The sequence below is a fragment of the Eulemur rufifrons genome, chromosome 30 (genome assembly GCF_041146395.1).
Source record: "Eulemur rufifrons isolate Redbay chromosome 30, OSU_ERuf_1, whole genome shotgun sequence".
Lineage (NCBI taxonomy): Eukaryota > Metazoa > Chordata > Mammalia > Primates > Lemuridae > Eulemur > Eulemur rufifrons.
This window is the reverse complement of record NC_091012.1, coordinates 86370000-86389262: the sequence shown is the minus strand read 5'-3', so window position 1 is coordinate 86389262 and position 19263 is coordinate 86370000. Positions and strand designations below refer to the sequence as shown.

At 36.2% G+C, this 19263-nt stretch overlaps 1 protein-coding gene across 2 annotated transcripts in view; it reads left to right on the top strand.

Annotated features, from left to right (window-relative positions):
- ATP7A (ATPase copper transporting alpha) overlaps positions 1 to 17921 on the top strand; it is a 63016-nt gene extending 45095 nt beyond the window's left edge. For both annotated transcript variants that reach the window (XM_069463109.1, XM_069463108.1), the window contains 11 exons: positions 543 to 697; positions 916 to 1050; positions 2973 to 3167; positions 4725 to 4907; positions 6627 to 6843; positions 11784 to 11930; positions 13476 to 13618; positions 14858 to 15061; positions 15578 to 15695; positions 17088 to 17190; positions 17587 to 17921. In XM_069463109.1, the coding sequence (XP_069319210.1) occupies positions 543 to 697; positions 916 to 1050; positions 2973 to 3167; positions 4725 to 4907; positions 6627 to 6843; positions 11784 to 11930; positions 13476 to 13618; positions 14858 to 15061; positions 15578 to 15695; positions 17088 to 17190; positions 17587 to 17863 (1877 nt within the window). In that variant the 3' untranslated portion in view covers positions 17864 to 17921. The remainder of the gene's footprint in view (positions 1 to 542; positions 698 to 915; positions 1051 to 2972; positions 3168 to 4724; positions 4908 to 6626; positions 6844 to 11783; positions 11931 to 13475; positions 13619 to 14857; positions 15062 to 15577; positions 15696 to 17087; positions 17191 to 17586) is intronic.
- Positions 17922 to 19263: the final 1342 nt, after the last annotated feature.

Below are 19263 nucleotides of genomic sequence, written 5' to 3'. Positions count from 1 at the left end.
CCTCAACTCTCCAGATTGTCCCAGGAGAAGCTCAGCTTATGGACCATATGGAAATATTTTATGACTCTGTTTCTCAGTAGGGGTGCCATTGCCACTTTGGATGGGACAATTCTTAGTTCTGGGAACTGTCTTACACACTGTAGTACAATTTAGTGTCCCTGACCCTGGTCCACTAAATTGTAGTGGCAGCACCTCATGCACCCCGCCCCCAGTCATTAATACAAAAACTTCCTCCCACATTTCTAAATGCTCCTTGAGAACAGGTTGAGAACCAGTGATCTAGGTCTAGGGTGAAGCTCCAAAAGTATCTGCTAACAAGAGCTAACCTAATAGGTTTTTCCAGTTTAAGGTGTGTATCCCTAGGTTTGGCCTAGAACTGACATAAGGAAAAAGGGAGGGCAGATTTCACCTAGGCATTTGTCCAGATTCTATTTTATGAAGTAAAAACCTCCTTTCTAGATGATTTTTGACAGTTAAGAAATAACATATTTCAAGATAGTGATCTTTTATGGTCCCTAAATCTGTTTTTACTCTTCATACAGGGGAGGCAATGCCTGTAGCTAAGAAACCTGGTAGCACAGTGATTGCTGGTTCCATTAACCAGAATGGATCATTACTTATCCGTGCAACCCATGTTGGAGCAGACACAACCCTTTCTCAAATTGTCAAACTTGTGGAGGAGGCACAAACATCAAAGGTGACTTAACTCCCTAGGAGAAACAGAAAGTTTTTTCTTAAAAGCCTTCTCAGTATAAATCTTGATCTTGTTTTTACATATTCCATTGATAAATTTTAGTTGCATTGATATAGAATTTATTAAAATATTCCTGTTTGTGTTAACTACCAAATATACTCTATATTCAATATTAGAAAAGGAGACTCCGATCTACTTATTGTTGTTATTTTTAATTCTAGGCGCCTATCCAACAGTTTGCAGACAAACTTAGTGGCTACTTTGTTCCTTTTATCGTTTTTGTTTCCATCGCTACCCTCTTGGTATGGATTATAATTGGATTTTTGAATTTTGAGATTGTGGAAACCTACTTTCCTGTAAGTGACTTGTAACAACACTTTACTACATGCAAAACAGTTTGTGAATCTTTTACTTAAATAATTAAGTGGAAATAACCTAACCTGTATCTTTAAGGGGCTAGAGTGGGAGGATGATAAGAATAACATTCACATTACTATAAATATAAAAGATTTCCTTTTGGAAAAATTTTTTTGTTATGACTTGTGATTTTCCAAAAGCAAGTACTAAACTTTTACATTTTATATTTAGTCTCATTTCCAGCATGATTTTGCTTTTACGAAGGACTATAGATGTATTGAGGAAAACCTCAGGATCTCAGCTCTACCATTTACCATCAGTGTGATCTTAGACCACTTAATTGCTCTCTGAGCTTCAGTTTCCTTACCTATAAAGTGAGGTTTTAATAATACCCATTCTGCATAACTTGCGGTTGTTGTGAAGGTTAAATAATATGTTAGAAATACTTTGTAATTTGTTAAATGCTTTTCAAATATAAGATAATATTAGTGCCTACTTATCTAGTTCTCTGATGGTCTCTATGGTGTCAGAAAGTGGCAGAGTAGGCCTGGATTGTGCCTGAAATTAGTTGTATAACTTTTAAGTCACTTAAATTCTCTTACCTTCAGCTTTCTCATCTGTAAAATAGGGATAATAATACCACGTTACAGGACTGGATTTAGTGTAGGTAAAATCATACAGCAAACATGAAAATATACATAAATGCTATATATGAAAGCATAAACCTAGATATCATTAAGCCGAGATATCTATGAGAGTCCCTTCCAACTCTGTTTCTATATAGATCTACAGCTTCTAGATGAACATTTAAGTATTTCAAAACTTAGTAAGAACCTAGCATTGTAAAACCATTACTACTAAGAAAGTCTTACTTTGTTGTGTTTCTTTATTTTTAAATAAATGCAATGCTGTACACTGTTTCATGCTGGTTTTTTCTTTCAGTTAAAGAACAAAGCAGAATCATAATAAGTATATATCTACTCAGGTTATGGTCATTAATATAATATAAAAAAGTTTCTTTAAACAATTCATGTCTGCTAAGTACACATTGAAGAAGAGGATTGTTGGGAAGTATTTTGGAATATGTATTCTTATGGAATTTTTCCCATGAATTCAAGCAGCTTTAGGAGATTTCTCCTAAAGCTACCAATCATATTTTCCCACATGAGCAAACACTGAGTGTCACTAAGAGCTTAACTAGCAGATATACTTGTTTCACATTGTTATGTCTGAAAGGATTTTGTTGAAATATGATTAAGTTCCCTTTGCATGCCAGGTGATTTTTTTCATTGCCTTTAAAGAATAGTGTGAAAAGTAGATTTGTGGTCCTAGTATACAGAGATTCAGAATTCTATTTTTTCAGGATCAAATTTGTTGAAAATTATGTTCCATATTTGCAGCTATTCCTGAGAGTCCCTAATAAAAACATTTATTCTCAATATGGAGGAAAAAAAGAGAAAAAGTAAAATTTTATGTTTCTTTTTTTTAATTTTTTTAAAATTTCAGCTTATTATGGGGGTACAAATGTTTAGGTTACGTATATTGCCCATGCCCCACCCAAGTCAGAACTTCAAGCGTGTCCATCCCCTAGACGGTGTGCGCCGCACCTGTTAATAGTGTATATACCCATCCCCTCCTCCCCACTTTATGTTTCTTATATTCACTTCATAGTCGGTAACTCTGGAATCATCAAAAATGAAATCTTGATTTTAGGACTATCACTTGTTTACCAGTTATGTCACAATTTTTTATATTCATAAAAGAATAAAAGTGTTTCCTTGTAACTAAGAAAAGTATGTTGGTAGCTAGATAGGATATGTGACTTTAAAATTGTGGTTTTATTTAAATAGATTTAAGCTTTGTTCCTTTTGTTTTGTACAGCTCTAAATTGATAATCACAATTTATGCCTTTCTTCTAAAGGGCTACACTAGAAGTATCTCCCGAACAGAAACGATAATACGCTTTGCTTTCCAAGCTTCTATCACAGTTCTGTGTATTGCATGTCCATGTTCACTGGGCCTGGCCACTCCAACTGCTGTGATGGTGGGTACAGGAGTAGGTGCTCAAAATGGCATACTAATCAAAGGTGGAGAGCCATTGGAGATGGCTCATAAGGTAAGGCAATCCCCAGAGCTAAGAATTGTCCCGTCCAAACTGGCAATAGCACCCCTATTGAGAAACACATAGTTCTAATTATTTCCACATGGTCCATAAGCTGAGCTGCTTCTGGAACTATCTGGAGAGTTAAGGTAGGAAAGGTGTTATTTTGGTTCTGCTCCAGATTGGTCTTAGTTACCTAAGATCTTCAAAATTGCTCCAGGCCTGCTCTCCTGGAGTCCTATCCTAGCTCAGACTAGACCAGTCTTTAGGCAGGAAGATAGAATAGGTATTTGGCCAGGAAAATTTGCCAATCAAGCAGACTTCTAACTTATTTGTGTTCTTCAGTGGGAGCTAGCGCCTGCAGTTACAGTGCAGTTTCTTTGCCTTTGCTGCCACCAGTTGACAGTTTGTAGCTATGACTTCAGAAATATAATCCTATCTCTGATTTCTCTCATATTAGGATTTCCATAATAATCTCAATTAAGACTACTTACCCTTGACTAAAACCATATACCTACTAGTATGTTCTTATTATGAGGCTATAAACTATATACAGATGCATGCAATAAATGGAACATAGCTTAGAACAAATCTGGAACCTCATTTAGCCAGTGCATACAGGCTAGTTATAGAAATTTTTAATTTTGATGCAATTTCAAGCTTAAAGAAAAGTTGTAGGACTAGTAGAAAGAACTCTTATGTACCCTTTACTGGACGTGGTGAGCTCCTTTCCTAAGAATAAGGACATTTTCTTGTGTAACCATAGTACAATTATCAGAACCAAGAAATTAATATTGATATAATACTGTTATAATATCTACAGTCCATGTTCCAGTTTCCTCAGTTGTCTCAATAATGTCCTTTATAGCTAGTTTTCTCTTGTTCAGAATCATACTTTGTATTTAGTTGTCATTTCTCTTTCATCTTGGTTCCTTGGGCTATTGATTTTCAAGGTTCTTATTTCAAGTTTACTATGAGGTGACTGTGTTCTCTAATTCCAGGCTCTTCTTTTTTTTCTATCTGGGCTGAGTTTCCCACATTGGTTCCCTGAGCTGTCTCTTCTCAGTCCAAGCTTCTAACCTAGACCCAATAAAGTCAAAGCAACTCAGCAGGTCTTATCTGATGCTCATTTCAATTTACTCACTTACCTTTTCTCTTATAATCATCTACCTACTGCCCAGATTTCCCTAGTGGATCTATAATTCATTGAAAGCCTTTTTGTTTTCCCTGGAGGCACTAGAGGTAGCTCTTAATTATCCATTAACAGTCAACCCTTAACGATTAGCTTTAGTTGTTTAACATATATTCACAGTAATTTCCCATGATTAAACAGTTGAACATTTGCAGGGAATGGCTATTAGGTATAACTAAGAGTATTTATTTCTTCTCTTATCCTCCCTTCCTTTTGTTTTCTCAAAGACTGTCAGTTTGTAAAGTCAAATTAAGTCAAAGTTCAATTTCTTAAGAAACAAAATAGTAATCTGTCAAAGTAAACCTTTTTCTCATTTCTGGAAAGGTGATGTTAAAGATTATCAAGTCATATAGGTGTATTGTATTTTCATTTTCTTATAGGTAAATGTAGTGGTATTTGATAAGACTGGAACCATTACTCATGGAACCCCAGTGGTGAATCAAGTAAAGATTCTAGTGGAAAGTAACAGAATATCACGCAATAAGATCCTGGCCATTGTGGGAACTGCTGAAAGTAACAGTGAACACCCTTTAGGAGCAGCTGTAACCAAATACTGCAAACAGGTACAAGTTTTTCCCATATTTATTAATTACTGTAGTCATCTCCTGTAGGAATTACCCAAGTCAAAACCAGACTGGCGTTTGTGATTTACGTGTATAGTTGATATGAGGTGAAAGAGACTTGTATTTTCTCATTTAATTTTATGTTTTAGTTTCTTTGTATAGACAAGTAAAAAGATGAAAACAGAATTTAAATATAATCCTGCCATGCAGATAACTCCTTTTGACATAAAAAATTAAAATAAAAGTAATACATATTTATGGTAGGAAATTTCAGATAGTTTAGAGAATTACATAATGAAAATTGAAAACCTCATTCCTTGCCTAATTCCATAATTCCTCTCTCCAAAGTTTAACAACTGTTCACCTGTTAGCGGTCTTTTTTAATGACTTTTATTGAGATATAATTCATATACTATAAAGTTCACCCTTTTAAAGTATACAATTTAATTTTTAGTATGTCCACAAAGGCGTGCATCTGTTAACCATTTTAATACATACACCAACATATATGTTTTTATCATTTTTAAAACTTTACGTAGAAAGGTCATACAGTGATCAATCTTTGTTACCTTGCATTTTTATTTTGTTAAACGAATTTTCCATAGTAGGAAATACAGATTGGCCTCACTGTTTTTAATGGCTATATTGTATTCTGCAGTGTGATTTGGTTTTTGGCCCTTACAATGTACACTGAAAAAAGACAGCTTTTGCAAGTCTATCTCTACATTAAGTACCTATTAATCAATTGCTAGAATCAAAGGATGCATGCAGTTAAATTTTGATGAATATTACCAATACCCATATGAGAGTTTATAACAGTTTATACCTGCACCAAAAGTTATAAGTGCCCATTTCCCCACATTGTTACCAACACTTTATTTTTTTCCAATTTAATAAGTGAAAAATATTTGCTTACTGATGGTTTGCTTTGCATTTCCTTAATTATAAATAAGGTTGAACATCTTTTTTGGTATATTTATTGGCCATTTTAATTTCTTTTTCTCTAACTTGTCTACTTGTATCCATTGCCTATTTTTCCATAAGGTTGTTTGTCTTTTCTCATTGATTGTATAAGTTCTTTATGAATTATCTCACAGGAATTTTATACGTAAAAGGTGGCAGTGTCTACCATTGATGTTGCCATTTCTTTATTTGCTCTTTCCCTTTTACCTATTAACTATTACTGACCTGATTTCTTTACACCCAAACCAAACAACAGAGGATGAAGTTATAAAGAGCCAAGAAACAATGATGGCCCCCAGAATTCTTTGGCTTACTAAGGACACAGAATCAGGCTAGAGAGTACTCTGGTAACTAAAGGCCCTATTCTTTGTACCCTTTGCTCTGTACTGAATAGAAAACCTGACTTGACTATAGAATTAAAAATTTAATTTGTAATTCTCTACTGGAAAGGGCAGAGAATATTGATAAGCCTTCCATGTTTTCTGTAAATTCTGGAGAACAGGATTAAAACAAAAAATTCTGAGGCTCTCCTGTAACTTTGAATTTTATGCTCAATGCTCTGTTCCTTTGTCTTTATCAAAATCCACTGTCAGGTAGGCAACGATAAGTGACAGTTTTATTCTAAACATTTAGAATTAAGGCATGTAGCATGTGTCTAAACATTTAGAATTAACCAGGAGTAATCTTTGATCTTGCTAATGGATGACCTTGGATTATCAGAACAGCAGAGGAAATCCTTCTGTTTATATTTGTTAGGAGCTGGACACTGAAACCTTGGGTACCTGCCTAGATTTCCAGGTCGTGCCAGGCTGTGGTATTAGCTGTAAAGTCACGAATATTGAAGGCTTGCTACATAAGAATAACTGGAAGATAGAGGAAAATAATATTAAAAATGCATCCCTGCTTCAAATAGATGCAAGTAATGAACAGTCATCAACTTTGTCCTCAATGAATATTGATGCCCACCTCTCAAGTAAGCTAATTTTCTTTGTAGTACCAATTATGGGAAAGTTATGAACAGATGACTGACTTTATAACCCGGAACTGTTATATAAGAAACAAAAATTGACATGATTTCATTGCCTCAAATCAATCTTACCATATGCCTTCTGATCACTTCACTCAAGTTACTCTAGAACATTTCCCAGCTGTGCTCATTGACACCACCTTAGGGTGAGGAGGGCTAGCCTTAGCTGACCTTCCATGATCCTTCTTTTATTTTTCACTATAACTACTCCAAACCTTTCATAAGATCCTGTGACCCTCCCCCTTGTCCCCTCTGCAAAGTACCTTGCTTATTTTTCATATAGAAAATTATGTTTCTCGGGCATGTGTTCTTTCAGTTGTTTGCCCACAAATATTCCTTTTTCAGAAGAGGCACCCCTCATCTTGCCTAATGAATCCCTTCATCTTTGTTCTAGATCCCACCTTCTCTTGATTCCTCAGGGACCTCTCTCTCTCTTTCTCTGTTAGGTCCCCTTGCTGCTTTATTTTTCCATCTCTCTGTAGTAGCTTCTCCTAAATATATAAACATTTCTTCCATCAAAATCATTATATTTACATCTAGGTTTTGTCCTTTCCCATCTATATTTTCATCTAGATTTTGTCTTTTCCTATTGAAAATCTTTCTTTTCCTTTATATCCAAGCTTCTAGAAAGGATATTCTAGGCTTGCTGAATTCACTTACTTACTGCACTACCATGCCTCAGTTCATTGCAGTCTGGCTTCTGCCCCATGCATACTGCAGAAACTATTCTTTCTAGGTCCACTGATGACTGTGGACCTCAGTGCCCTCTACCATGGTCACTTTTCAGTCCTCATCCTGCATGACCTCACTAAGGCATTTGACAATGTTGACCATTTCTTCCTTCCTAAAACTCTTGCCTTCCTTGATTCCATGACCCTGCTTTCTCTTGATTCTTCACTCACCTCCCTGGCTGTTCCTTCTAATTCTCCTTTGATCCTCTTTTCTCCTGCTCTCAAATGTTGGATGTCCTCAGGGTTTTGTTCTTTGTCTTTTTCTCATTTTATATACTCTGTCTGTAAAATCTCATTCATGCTCATCACTTATTCTACCACCTGTAGGCTTCCACTGCCACGCTAAAATCTATCTCTCTAGCCAAGGCCTGTTTTCTGGGCTTCGTGTTGATCTATCCATCTGCCCTCAAAAACCTACCAAAGTGTTTCAGCACCTCCCCACCCATTTGTGCCTGAGTGGATTTTGCTAACATGCAAATCTGATCATATCACTTTCTGACCAATACCTTTTATTACAGTGGTTTACAACCTATTTGTGAATCGCAGACCTTTGGAGGAATATGATGAGAGCTATGGACCCACCCCTCAGAAAATTTTTGTGTCAAGAGGTTCACATATATCCTGATACCCATTCATGGATCTCTGCTAAGGATTCTGGCTTTAATGGTTCTCTTTCTCCTGTGGCACAAAGTCTAGTCTCTCTGGACTTTGTTCAAGATCTGTTCCCTATAATATGTTTCCTGCTTCTCTGTGTCACCCATCTTGTCTTTTTCCACTGCCCCACGTGTGCTGCATGTTCCACCATATCTAAGTACTTACAGTTCCCCCTTGCAGTGTGTCATTTCCTGCTTATTAGATCATTTCATTTACTATTTTTTCTATGTAATGTCCTTGTCCACAAATGGCATCTACCTCCTGAACTTATGCTTATCTTATGAGACCCAGCTCACATCTCTCTTCAGTGACGCCTTCACTGACTGACATACATTGGCAGAGATATTTGCTCTTCTTGAATCATAACTATACTTAGTCTCTGTTACTGTACTAGGTACAATGCATGATAATTATTTATTTACCTGCCTGTTTCTACTAGTGTGTGGCTTCTTTATTATTTGTCTATGAACTTCTAGTATCAAGCACACTGACACATAGGAATTCTGTAGACAGCTTTTATTGAGCACCTTCTGTGTGTCATGCACTGTTCAAGGCACTAAACAATCAGCAGTGAACAGGATAAACAAAGTTCCTGTATCATGGAGCTTACATTCTTGGTGGGCGAACATAAGACAGTGAGCAAACAAATAAGAAAATATAGTATGTCCAATGGAGATAGTGCTATGGAGGAAAATGAAGTGGGGTCAGGGGTATAGGGAGTGCTGGGAATAGTGAGTCCTATTTCATATAGGGTGATCAGGGTAGGCTTCACTGAGAAGGTGGTGTTTGAGCAAAGAGCTGAGGGGATGAGAGAAAGCTATGTGAATATCCATGACAAGAACATTCCAGGCAGGAGTAGTAGCAAGTGCAAAAGTCTTGAGTCAGGCCGGGCGCGGTGGCTCACGCCTGTAATCCTAGCACTCTGGGAGGCCGAGGTGGGCGGATCGTTTGAGCTCAGGAGTTCGAGACCAGCCTGAGCAAGAGCGAGACCCCATCTCTACTAAAAATAGAAAGAAATTATATGGATAGCTAAAAATATATATAGAAAAAATTAGCCGGGCATGGTGGTGCATGCCTGTAGTCCCAGCTACTCGGGAGGCTGAGACAGGAGGATCCCTTGAGCTCAGGAGTTTGAGGTTGCTGTGAGCTAGGCTGACACCACGGCACTCACTCTAGCCTGGGCAACAGAGCGAGACTCTGTCTCAAAAAAAAAAAAAAAAAAAAAAAAAAAGTCTTGAGTCAGGTGTGTGTTTGACTTCTTTGAGGAACAGCAAGGAGAACAGTGTGGCAAGAACAGAGTAAATGAGTAGGCCAGGGGTGAAAGACAAGGTAGAGAGGTAGTGCAGGACTATATGATGTAAGGACACTGAAAGAACATTGGTTTTTACCTTGAGATGGGGAGCTATTTGAGGGTTTTGAGTACAGGAGGGACAAAATTTGACTTGACATTTTAAAAGTATTACTCTGGCTGCTTTGGTAAAAGTATACTGTCAGGGTAGGAGTGGGGCAAGGGCAGAAGCAAGGAGATGAGTTGATGGGCTGTTGCCATAATCCAGGTGAAAGATAATGGTAGCTTGGACCAGTGTAGTAGAGGTAGTAAGAAGTGGTCAAATTCTGGATGTGTCTAGAAGGGAGAGCTAATACATTTTCTCACAAATTGAATATAGGGGTATGAGAGAAACAGGAGTCAATAATCATGCCAAGGTTTGTGGCCTAAGCAGTTAGAAGGATGGAGTTACCATTTGGATAAGATTAGAAAGAACACATGAGGGACAGTATTGGGAAAAAGATCAGGAGTTCAGTTTTATACATATTGAGTACTCATTAGATATTCAAGTGGAGATATCGTATAAATGGAAATATCAAGTAAGCAGTTGGCTGCATGAGTCTGGAGTTTCAGGAAACAGACTGGATCAGAGATACAAATTTGGTAATCATCTGCTTAGAGATCTGTGGTGTCCAGTACAGTAGCCACTAGTTACATGTAACTATGCAAATAGAAAATAATTGATTAAATTAAATTTAAGATCCAGCTCTTCAATCATACTAGCCCCATTTCAGTGCTTAATAGTCACATGTGTGTTACAGTGGCTATTGTATTATATGGAGCAGATATAGAACATTTCTATTATCACAGAAAGTTCTGTTGGACAGTGGTGATATAGATGGTATTTAAAGCCATGAAACTGGCTAAGATCACTAAGGTGTGAGAGTAAATAAAGAGAAAGAAAGGGTTAAGGACTGAACCCTGTAGCACTACAAATTAAGAGGTCAGGGAGATGAAGAGGGATCAGCAAAGAAGGCACAGAAGTCAGGAGCCAGGAGGTAGCTCATGTAACTCATACAGATGAGGTGTCCTGGAAGCCAAGTAAAGAAAGTATTTCTAGAAGGAGGAAGTGAACAACTGTGTTAAATGCTGCTAATAGTGCAAGTAAGATGAGGACTGAGAACTGTTAGGTTTATTAAAGTAAAAGTCATTGGTGTACTGTATGAATAATTCATTGGAGTAGTAGAGACAAAAGCTTTATTGGAGTGTGTTCATAAGAGAATGGGAAGATTTGAATTGGAGACAGCCAATAGAGACAACACTTTTGAGAAGTCTTGCTATGTACAGAAGCAGAGAAATGTGGTAGCTAGAGAATTATGTGAGATCAAGAGAGTTTTTTTAAGATAGGACAATTTACAGCAGAGATAGAAAAGTTGATTATATAGGTGAGAGAGGGGATAATTGCTGGAGACATGTTCTGGAATTAGGCAAAGGAGGAGGGTCTAGTGCACAAGTGGAGAGGTTGGCCTTAAATAGGAGCAGGGTCAATTTATGATAACAGAAGGAAATATAGATACTTAGACACAAGGGGCTCAGGTAGTTGGGTAGATGTGACAATGAGAGCTTGTGGAAGTTCTCTTCTGATTGCTTCTATTTCCTTTCTGAAGTAGGAAGCAGAATCATCATGTAGTATGGGAATGGGGAAGGAGAAGTTGGAGATTTGAAGGGAGAAGAGAAGGTATGAAATAGCCATCTAGAAGAATTGGAGAATGAATGGACTAGGGAAATATAGTTAAATCGACAGACAGCACTAAGGGCCCACTTAAGTTAATGGTCACAAGTTTAAAATGAGACATCAGCATGGTTATACATTTTTGTTTAACACATTCAACTATAATAAATACTTGAATTTAATTGAATTGCAGTGAAAGGTCAAAGGGAAACCTTCACTGAGAAACTAACATTTGAATTGGCTCTTGAGGAATATGTTGGAGTTTGCTATTTGGAGAGTCGAGAAAGGACATTTCAGGTGAAGGCAGCAGTGTTTGCAAAGGCCCAGAGGCATGGAAGAGCTGAATACGTTCTTAAAAAATTTGAAAATACTGTTGTAGGCTGTGTTCTACCAAAAATACAATGTAGTGCCTGTGCAGAGTTTTACAGGAAGAACTTGAATCATGGGGTTGTTATAAAGATTAAATGAGCTCACTAAATGTTATTTATGAACTTACTTTCAGATGTTCCTAATGCTCAGCAGTACAAAGTCCTCATTGGTAACCGGGAGTGGATGATTAGAAATGGTCTCGCCATTAATAATGATGTAGATGATTCCATGATTGAACATGAGAGAAAAGGTCGGACTGCTGTATTGGTGGCAGTTGATGGTAAGGTTTTCCCTAAGTATGCTATGACTTAATATTGTGATCTCGGTTATTGTTTTATGTGTATTTTTGAAAGACTTCTGAACTATGAGGGTTATTCAAAAGCCGCTTGAATGAAAAGTGAAAATATTAGCAACACATGATTGTTACTGATTAGTTTAACATTGTTTTGCATTTGCCTGCCTTTGTTATTTTCTTCCCCTAGCCAATGTTTTAAATAAAAGCTAATCAAGGATTTTTTTAAAACCAAAAAAAAAGCAGTTGTAAAATAACAGCAAAGTAAAGTAATATTCATAATCCCATCATCTCTAACACAATGTCAGTTTTACTTTCATATATTCCATTCCTAGTTTTGTTGAAATATATATGTGTGTATTTACAGAATTACGGTATTAGTACATACAATATTTTTAGTGAGTGTATTTTATTGTATGTAAGTTTTACCTCAATAAAAATTTGAAGTCTCTTGTATACATACTATTTATTATGCTTTATTTTAGTTAATAATAAATATTTTCAATGTCACTGTATAATTTTCTTTTAATACTGAATAATTTATCAGATTTACACACTATAATTAATCATTCCTTTGTTGGAAATTTAGGCTATTCCTAATATTTCACTATTGTAAGTAACACTACAATAAACATCTTTGAGATTTTAGGTGCTTTCTTTTGTTAAATTATTTCTTAGGGCTGGGTGCGGGCTTACACCTGTAATCCTAACACTCTGGGCAGCCAGGGCGAGAGGATTGCTTAACAACCTGAGCAAGAGTGAGAACCTGTCTTTACTAAAAATAGAAAAAATCAGCTGGGTGTGGTAGCATGTACCTATAGTCCCAGCTACTTGGGAGGCTGAGGCAGGAGGATCACTTGAGCCCAGGAGTTGGAGGTTACAATGAGCTATGATGGCACCACTGCATTCTATCTGGGGTGAGAGAGTGAGACACTATCTCAAAAAAAAAAATTTCTTAGGGTATATTTCTAGTTGTGATTAATTACTCAACATTTATAATCTTTGCTAAATATGAAGGCAGTATCTTACTGTGGCCTTCTTAAGTCTGGGAAGAAGCAGAGAATACCATTTTACTTTTTTTAAAAAAATGGAATAAAATAATAAAATTTGCAGTAATATTTTTACCAATGTAAATTGCCAGTTTTTTCTCCACTCACCCCCCTTCACCTTAAAAAGAAAAAAAAAATGTATTAGTTTTCAGTTTCATTTGCCTTTAAATTAGCTAAAGTGTTTGGGGCTATTGGCAACTAACCCGTCTATGGAAGGAAAAAGGGCTTTTTATTATCCAGTAAGGTCTCTCTTTTTATTAGCTTATTACTACTATATTAGTAACCCCTGCCTCACTCTGAAATTTTCATAACCAAATATACAGAGTTTGTGTTGTAAAGTCTGCATGAGCTCAGAGATATTTTGAGTTAAACCAAGCCCTGAACAAGTTTACTTAAGAAAATTCATTTCTTTCTGAAATTTAAAGTGAAAATATTATTCTGCTTTCTCCATATTTCAAACTCTTGTTTTCTGCTTCTATATCAGATGAGTTGTGTGGCTTGATAGCCATTGCTGACACAGTGAAGCCTGAAGCAGAATTGGCCGTCCATATTCTGAAATCTATGGGCTTAGAAGTAGTTCTGATGACTGGAGACAACAGTAAAACAGCTAGGTCTATTGCTTCTCAGGTAACTGGTTTCCTTAGTTGTTGGAGTGGGGGTATGTGGTAACTTCTAATTCTTTATGTACATTTTATCTCTTGCCTTCAGATGCTAAGAAATTTATTTTCTTATCATTTTCATTATCACTGAGTAGCTATATTTGGTTCTTTAAAGAAGAATTAGTATGCTATGCTGGAAGAACTGTGGACTTTGTGTGTTACTGTTATAAGTAAAAAGGTATTTGCTTAGCTCATGTGATGCTTGAGTGACACCGTATACCAGTTTCTGTTGATGCTTCCTTTGAAATGTTGCTTATGTTCTTTACCAACATTGCCAACCTAAGCCAGGCTCTCCTCATGCCTGAAATAGGACAGTAGCTCCATGCAGGTCCCTCTCTAGTCTATCCTAAATGCCGCCGATGGAACCATTTTGATAATGCACCACTTTGACATACCATTTTTCTGCTCCTGACCTCCACATTTGCCTTACCTCCAAAATTTTTCAATCTCTTCTACTTTGGAATGCCTTCTCCCTTTTCTTGTAAATAATACAAGTAATATATGAATACATTCTTGTATAAAAAATATAGAAGGATATAAGGTAAAAAGTTTAAGTGACCCTTTACCCATGTTCCCTGTCCAGTCCTACCCACCCCCCACCGTCACTCTTTCATATGCATATATGTTAATATACAAATGTATAATTCTGGTATTTTCAACATCAGATCATTTTATATAGATTGTTCAGTAGTTTGCTTTTTTTTTTTTACAAACAATATGCCTCAGAGCTTTGTCCATTTCTCAACATATAAAGTTATTTCATTCTTTCTGCACTGCTGCATGAAATTCCATGGTATAGATGTATCATAATTTATTTAACCATTCCCCTAATGATGAACATGCAGGTGGTTTTGAAAATTTTGTTGTTGAAAACAGGGTGATAACGAACATCCTTGGACATGTATCTTTTTGTACATATACAAGTCTGTCCAAAATATAGGTAGAAGTGGAATTGCTAGACCAAATGATGTTCACACTTTGACAGATACTGCCAAATGCCCTCCAAAAAGACAGTACCAATTTACACACTAACCAACAGGGTATAGGAGAATTCATTTCTCCACATCCTTACTATCACTGGATATTATCAGTCTTTTAAAATGTGGACATCTGGTGGGTGAAAAATGACTCATTATTATTGCTCAGTTAAATCTCAGGTACTCAGTATTATTTCTTGAAATGATTTCAGTTTATTTTCCTCACATAGGTTGGCATTACTAAAGTATTTGCTGAAGTTCTACCCTCTCATAAGGTTGCCAAGGTGAAGCAACTTCAAGAGGAGGGGAAACGGGTAGCAATGGTGGGGGATGGAATCAATGACTCCCCAGCTCTGGCAATGGCTAATGTTGGGATTGCCATTGGCACAGGCACAGATGTAGCCATTGAAGCAGCTGATGTGGTTTTGATAAGGGTAAGTCCTGTCGCCAGACCTTTGAGGAGTGTGAGACTGCCCTACATAGTCAATGACAGTGTCTTAAAGTATATGAAGCACAATGATTCTGCCCTCACTCCCATGCTCCCAGCCATTAAGACTGTGAAAATTTGGGGTGGAAGTATGGGAAGTCTTACTAATTAGCTCCTGACTTTCTCAATCCAGCTAAGCAAGTGAGAATTACAAGCTTCTAAAATGAAGAATTAGATTTAGGAATGGTATTATGAATAAAATTATCTTTAACCAATATTTGCTCAGGTTATATTAATGAGATTTGATCCCTGTACCAGCATATGCCCCTATAAGTGTATTCAGAACGCTGAGAAAAATTTCTGAAAAACATCTTCCAAGCCCGACTCAAAGTTTTAACAATATCTAAGATTTGTAGTTAATTCACATATTCCCCAAAGATACACATAATCTTCAGTATATACAGAATCAAATGCAAAAGTTACTAGTTAAATTAGAGTCTCTCACAAATATTTCTGTTCTCAGAATGATCTTCTGGATGTAGTGGCAAGTATTGACTTATCAAGGAAGACAGTCAAGAGGATTCGGTTAAATTTTGTCTTTGCTCTAATTTATAATCTGGTTGGAATTCCCATAGCTGCTGGTATGTGACTCTTAACTAGTATTGCTTTTTCCACTGAAGTCATTAGAGACCTATCATAGTGGGAGTATGTCTTCTTATTAGTTTTGAGCTTAGTTTTTGTTTGTAGCCTGCTGGTGTACTAAGAGCTAATGTTAAAATCAATTATTTTAATTTTCAGCAGTGTTCATTACAACCTAAGAATGTATAAGCATTCTGCTAGGTTTCTTTTCTGTTTCTTTCCAACTTTATATTTTGAAAAATTTCAATCCTACATAAATGTTGAAAAAAAAATGGTACAGCGAAAATATGTATGCTTTTCACCCAAACTCACCAGCTGATAATATTTTGCTATACTGCATCATCTCTTTCTCTGTATATTCTCAAAGACATATATATTTATTTCCTTATTCGTGTATTTTTTTTTTTTTGCTGAAGAGAACAGATTTACCTTTAGTCTCACTACCCAAACACAACCACTGTTAGAATTTAGTATATTTCCTTCCAGTCTTTTTTTACTCTGCATCAGTTTTTGTCTTGTTACATAGTTGTGATTTTAGCATATAGAAAATTTTCAGCTCTTCACTTAATATTCTATTATAGTCAACAGGTATTTTTTTAGGTTGAGAGACCAGATGACAGAGAGAATGAATGAAGTAATGTGACCAAGAAAAAACAATTTAGAATTGTTTAATAAGCATCTGAGAATCTCCTAAAGTTAGGGACTTGGTAGGAGTTAGTAATGACATAAGAGAAATAGTTATCACTTTCCCCTTATTCTCTCTGGTTTTAGAGACAAAAAAAAAGACGTGAAATGACAGAATAGTCACAAAGTTGTTTATCAACATGGAAACACAAAAGAGGACAAAGAGCAAAAGAACTATCTAAGTTCAGTAAGCTTAATTCATGGAGCAAGTGATTTTTAAAGAATTATGCATGATCATTGTAGAAAAAGTAGAAAAGTACAGATAAACACATAAAAAATTAAAAGTACAGTAAGTCTATTTCATCATATCATACAAGTGAATATTAAAATGTCTGTCAAAACCGAGCGTGGATGAGTTTGTAGAACAAGAACTCCCATACAATATTGGTGGGATCGTGAACTGGTACAGCCACTTTGGAGAACAACTGAGGAATATCTACCTAAAGTTGAAGATGTGCCCATGTTATGACCCAGCAGTTTCACCCCTAAATATATACCCTAGAGAAATTGTCAAACACAGGCATAGGAAGACATGTACAAGAATGTTCACAGCAACACTCTATTAATGAAAAATTGGCAACAACATAAATCTGTACCACCAAGAGGATAAATGCTAAAGAAATATCAAAGAAATATAGTGTGTGTGTATGAAATACATTGGTAATCTGTTTGGTACCGTCTACTCTAACTAATCCAGACTTGTTTCCTAGGAGTTTTTATGCCCATCGGTTTGGTTTTGCAGCCCTGGATGGGATCTGCAGCAATGGCTGCTTCGTCTGTTTCTGTAGTACTTTCTTCTCTCTTTCTTAAACTGTAAGTATGATGGCTTGCTTATATTTTTATTTTATATTCCTTTTATCATCCATAATCTTTGTAGATTTTAGTCTTGTATTGGTCAATGGTAAGCCCAAACCATTCTTAATAATAAGAATTATTATTACCTAATAATAATAATTAGCTATATAATTGTCACTTCATGGAGTTTATGCATAGCCAACTGCAAGCACCGAATGGGGTACAATCTAGTATGCTGGCTCTGAAAACTAGGATTTCTGATCATGTGACTCCACACAATTCATTTTGAGCTACTTTTCTAGCAGTGACCACCTTTGTACATTTCATGCTGGGTAAATCTTTCATTTGTGCATGTAACAAGCATCTAGTTCACACTTGGTTATTTCAAACTAGTGTACTTTTGCATGTGTTTAGTTATAGGAAACCAACTTATGAGAATTATGAGCTGCATACCTGGAACCAGATAGGACAGAAGACTCCTTCTGAAATCAGCATTCATGTTGGAATAGATGACACTTCAAGAAATTCTCCTAAACTGGGTGTGCTGGACCGGATTGTTAATTACAGCAGAGCCTCCATAAACTCACTACTGTCTGATAAACGTTCCCTGAACAGCATTGTTACCAGTGAACCTGACAAGCACTCACTCCTGGTGGGAGAGTTCAGGGAAGATGATGACACCGCCTTGTAAAAGGCCACAAAGAATGCTACTAGTTTAATTTGTCATGCACTGACACAGCATTCATGATGCCACATTTGCTTTGCAAAATACTGTGGAAGGATTTTATGTTGATCTCATGCTCTTATATTAGGGATTCTATTTGAGTTAGTTACATTTGTCTAATGGCAAAAATATCTTTTTCAGGTCATCAGCTCTAAACCTAGCTCTATATAAACTGAATTTCCAGTATTTTTTGTTTTCACTAGCAACAGATAAGGTAGAGCAGTGAGTTTTACAACAAGCCCTACAATCAGAGATTGCTGAATTGCTGCTAAAGTAATAGATTTTTTTATTTGACCAAAAAAAGAAAAAAAGCCCAAGAAGAAGATAATTTAAAATTTGAAGATTTGAGAGCATGACCTTGAAGATATGTTTGAACCTGCATCGCTGCCCCACTGGGGAGCAATGACTTTCAAAGCACTGTGTATAAAGCATCTAGTTTTAGAAGGTAAACAGTTGAAACTGTTTAAAAATAGATGTGCCTTATTTATTGCAGGCTTCCCCCCCCCATTCTCCTGTATCCTTGTCCTTAAAGTTGTTTTCTTAGATGCTCCAATGTCTTCTTTTGTTATTTTCTTTTGAGTGAGCCAAGTTTAGGTGGTTTTTCGTTGATAGAAATAACTGACAACTTTTCAATATCTTGCTCCTTTTTAAATTTTGTAGCTCAAAAGACCTTAAAGGTTTGTAGGGTGCCCTGCCTCCCCTTTCCATTAAAAATGTATCAAATTCTTACTTCAACCCCCCTAACGCTGAGCTAGCTGTCAGTTCACTCCTGCTGAGTTCAACTTTTAAGTTGATAGTGTAGTCTGTTGGTCTCAGTCCAGAAACTTAACATTTTGAGCCTCTTCTGCTCAAAAGATTTTCAGAGATTAACACTATTATCTTTAACATATATGGGTCATATAGAATTACCTGGATTCAGTAAATTTGTATTTTTTGGATTGAATACAACTACTTTGCTAGTATATATAATTTAATAGATTTTAATTATCTTTTAGTGCTTCAGATAACCTCTCAAAATGACTTTAAAATAATGCTATTACACAAAGCTGCTTTTACCAAAAAATATAGTAAATTATAATACCTGAATTAGAATTTCCCTAGGTTATGATGCTGCTTTTTAGCCAAACATATACTTTTCTCTAGCTTAATACATTTGTACTTGCCTAGTTAGTGTGGTTGGCAAATTCAGGAGCTTGTTCCCATTGCCATATGGATTTAGAAATTCCCTTGTGAGTGCCTGGGAGCTAATACACTGGTCAGAGATCTGATACTTTTATGACCATTTAAATTTCCTTGTTAATTGTAAGATGGATTTCATATGCAGAATATATGAATGAAGAGAACTCATAAGTAAATTCCTAACATTT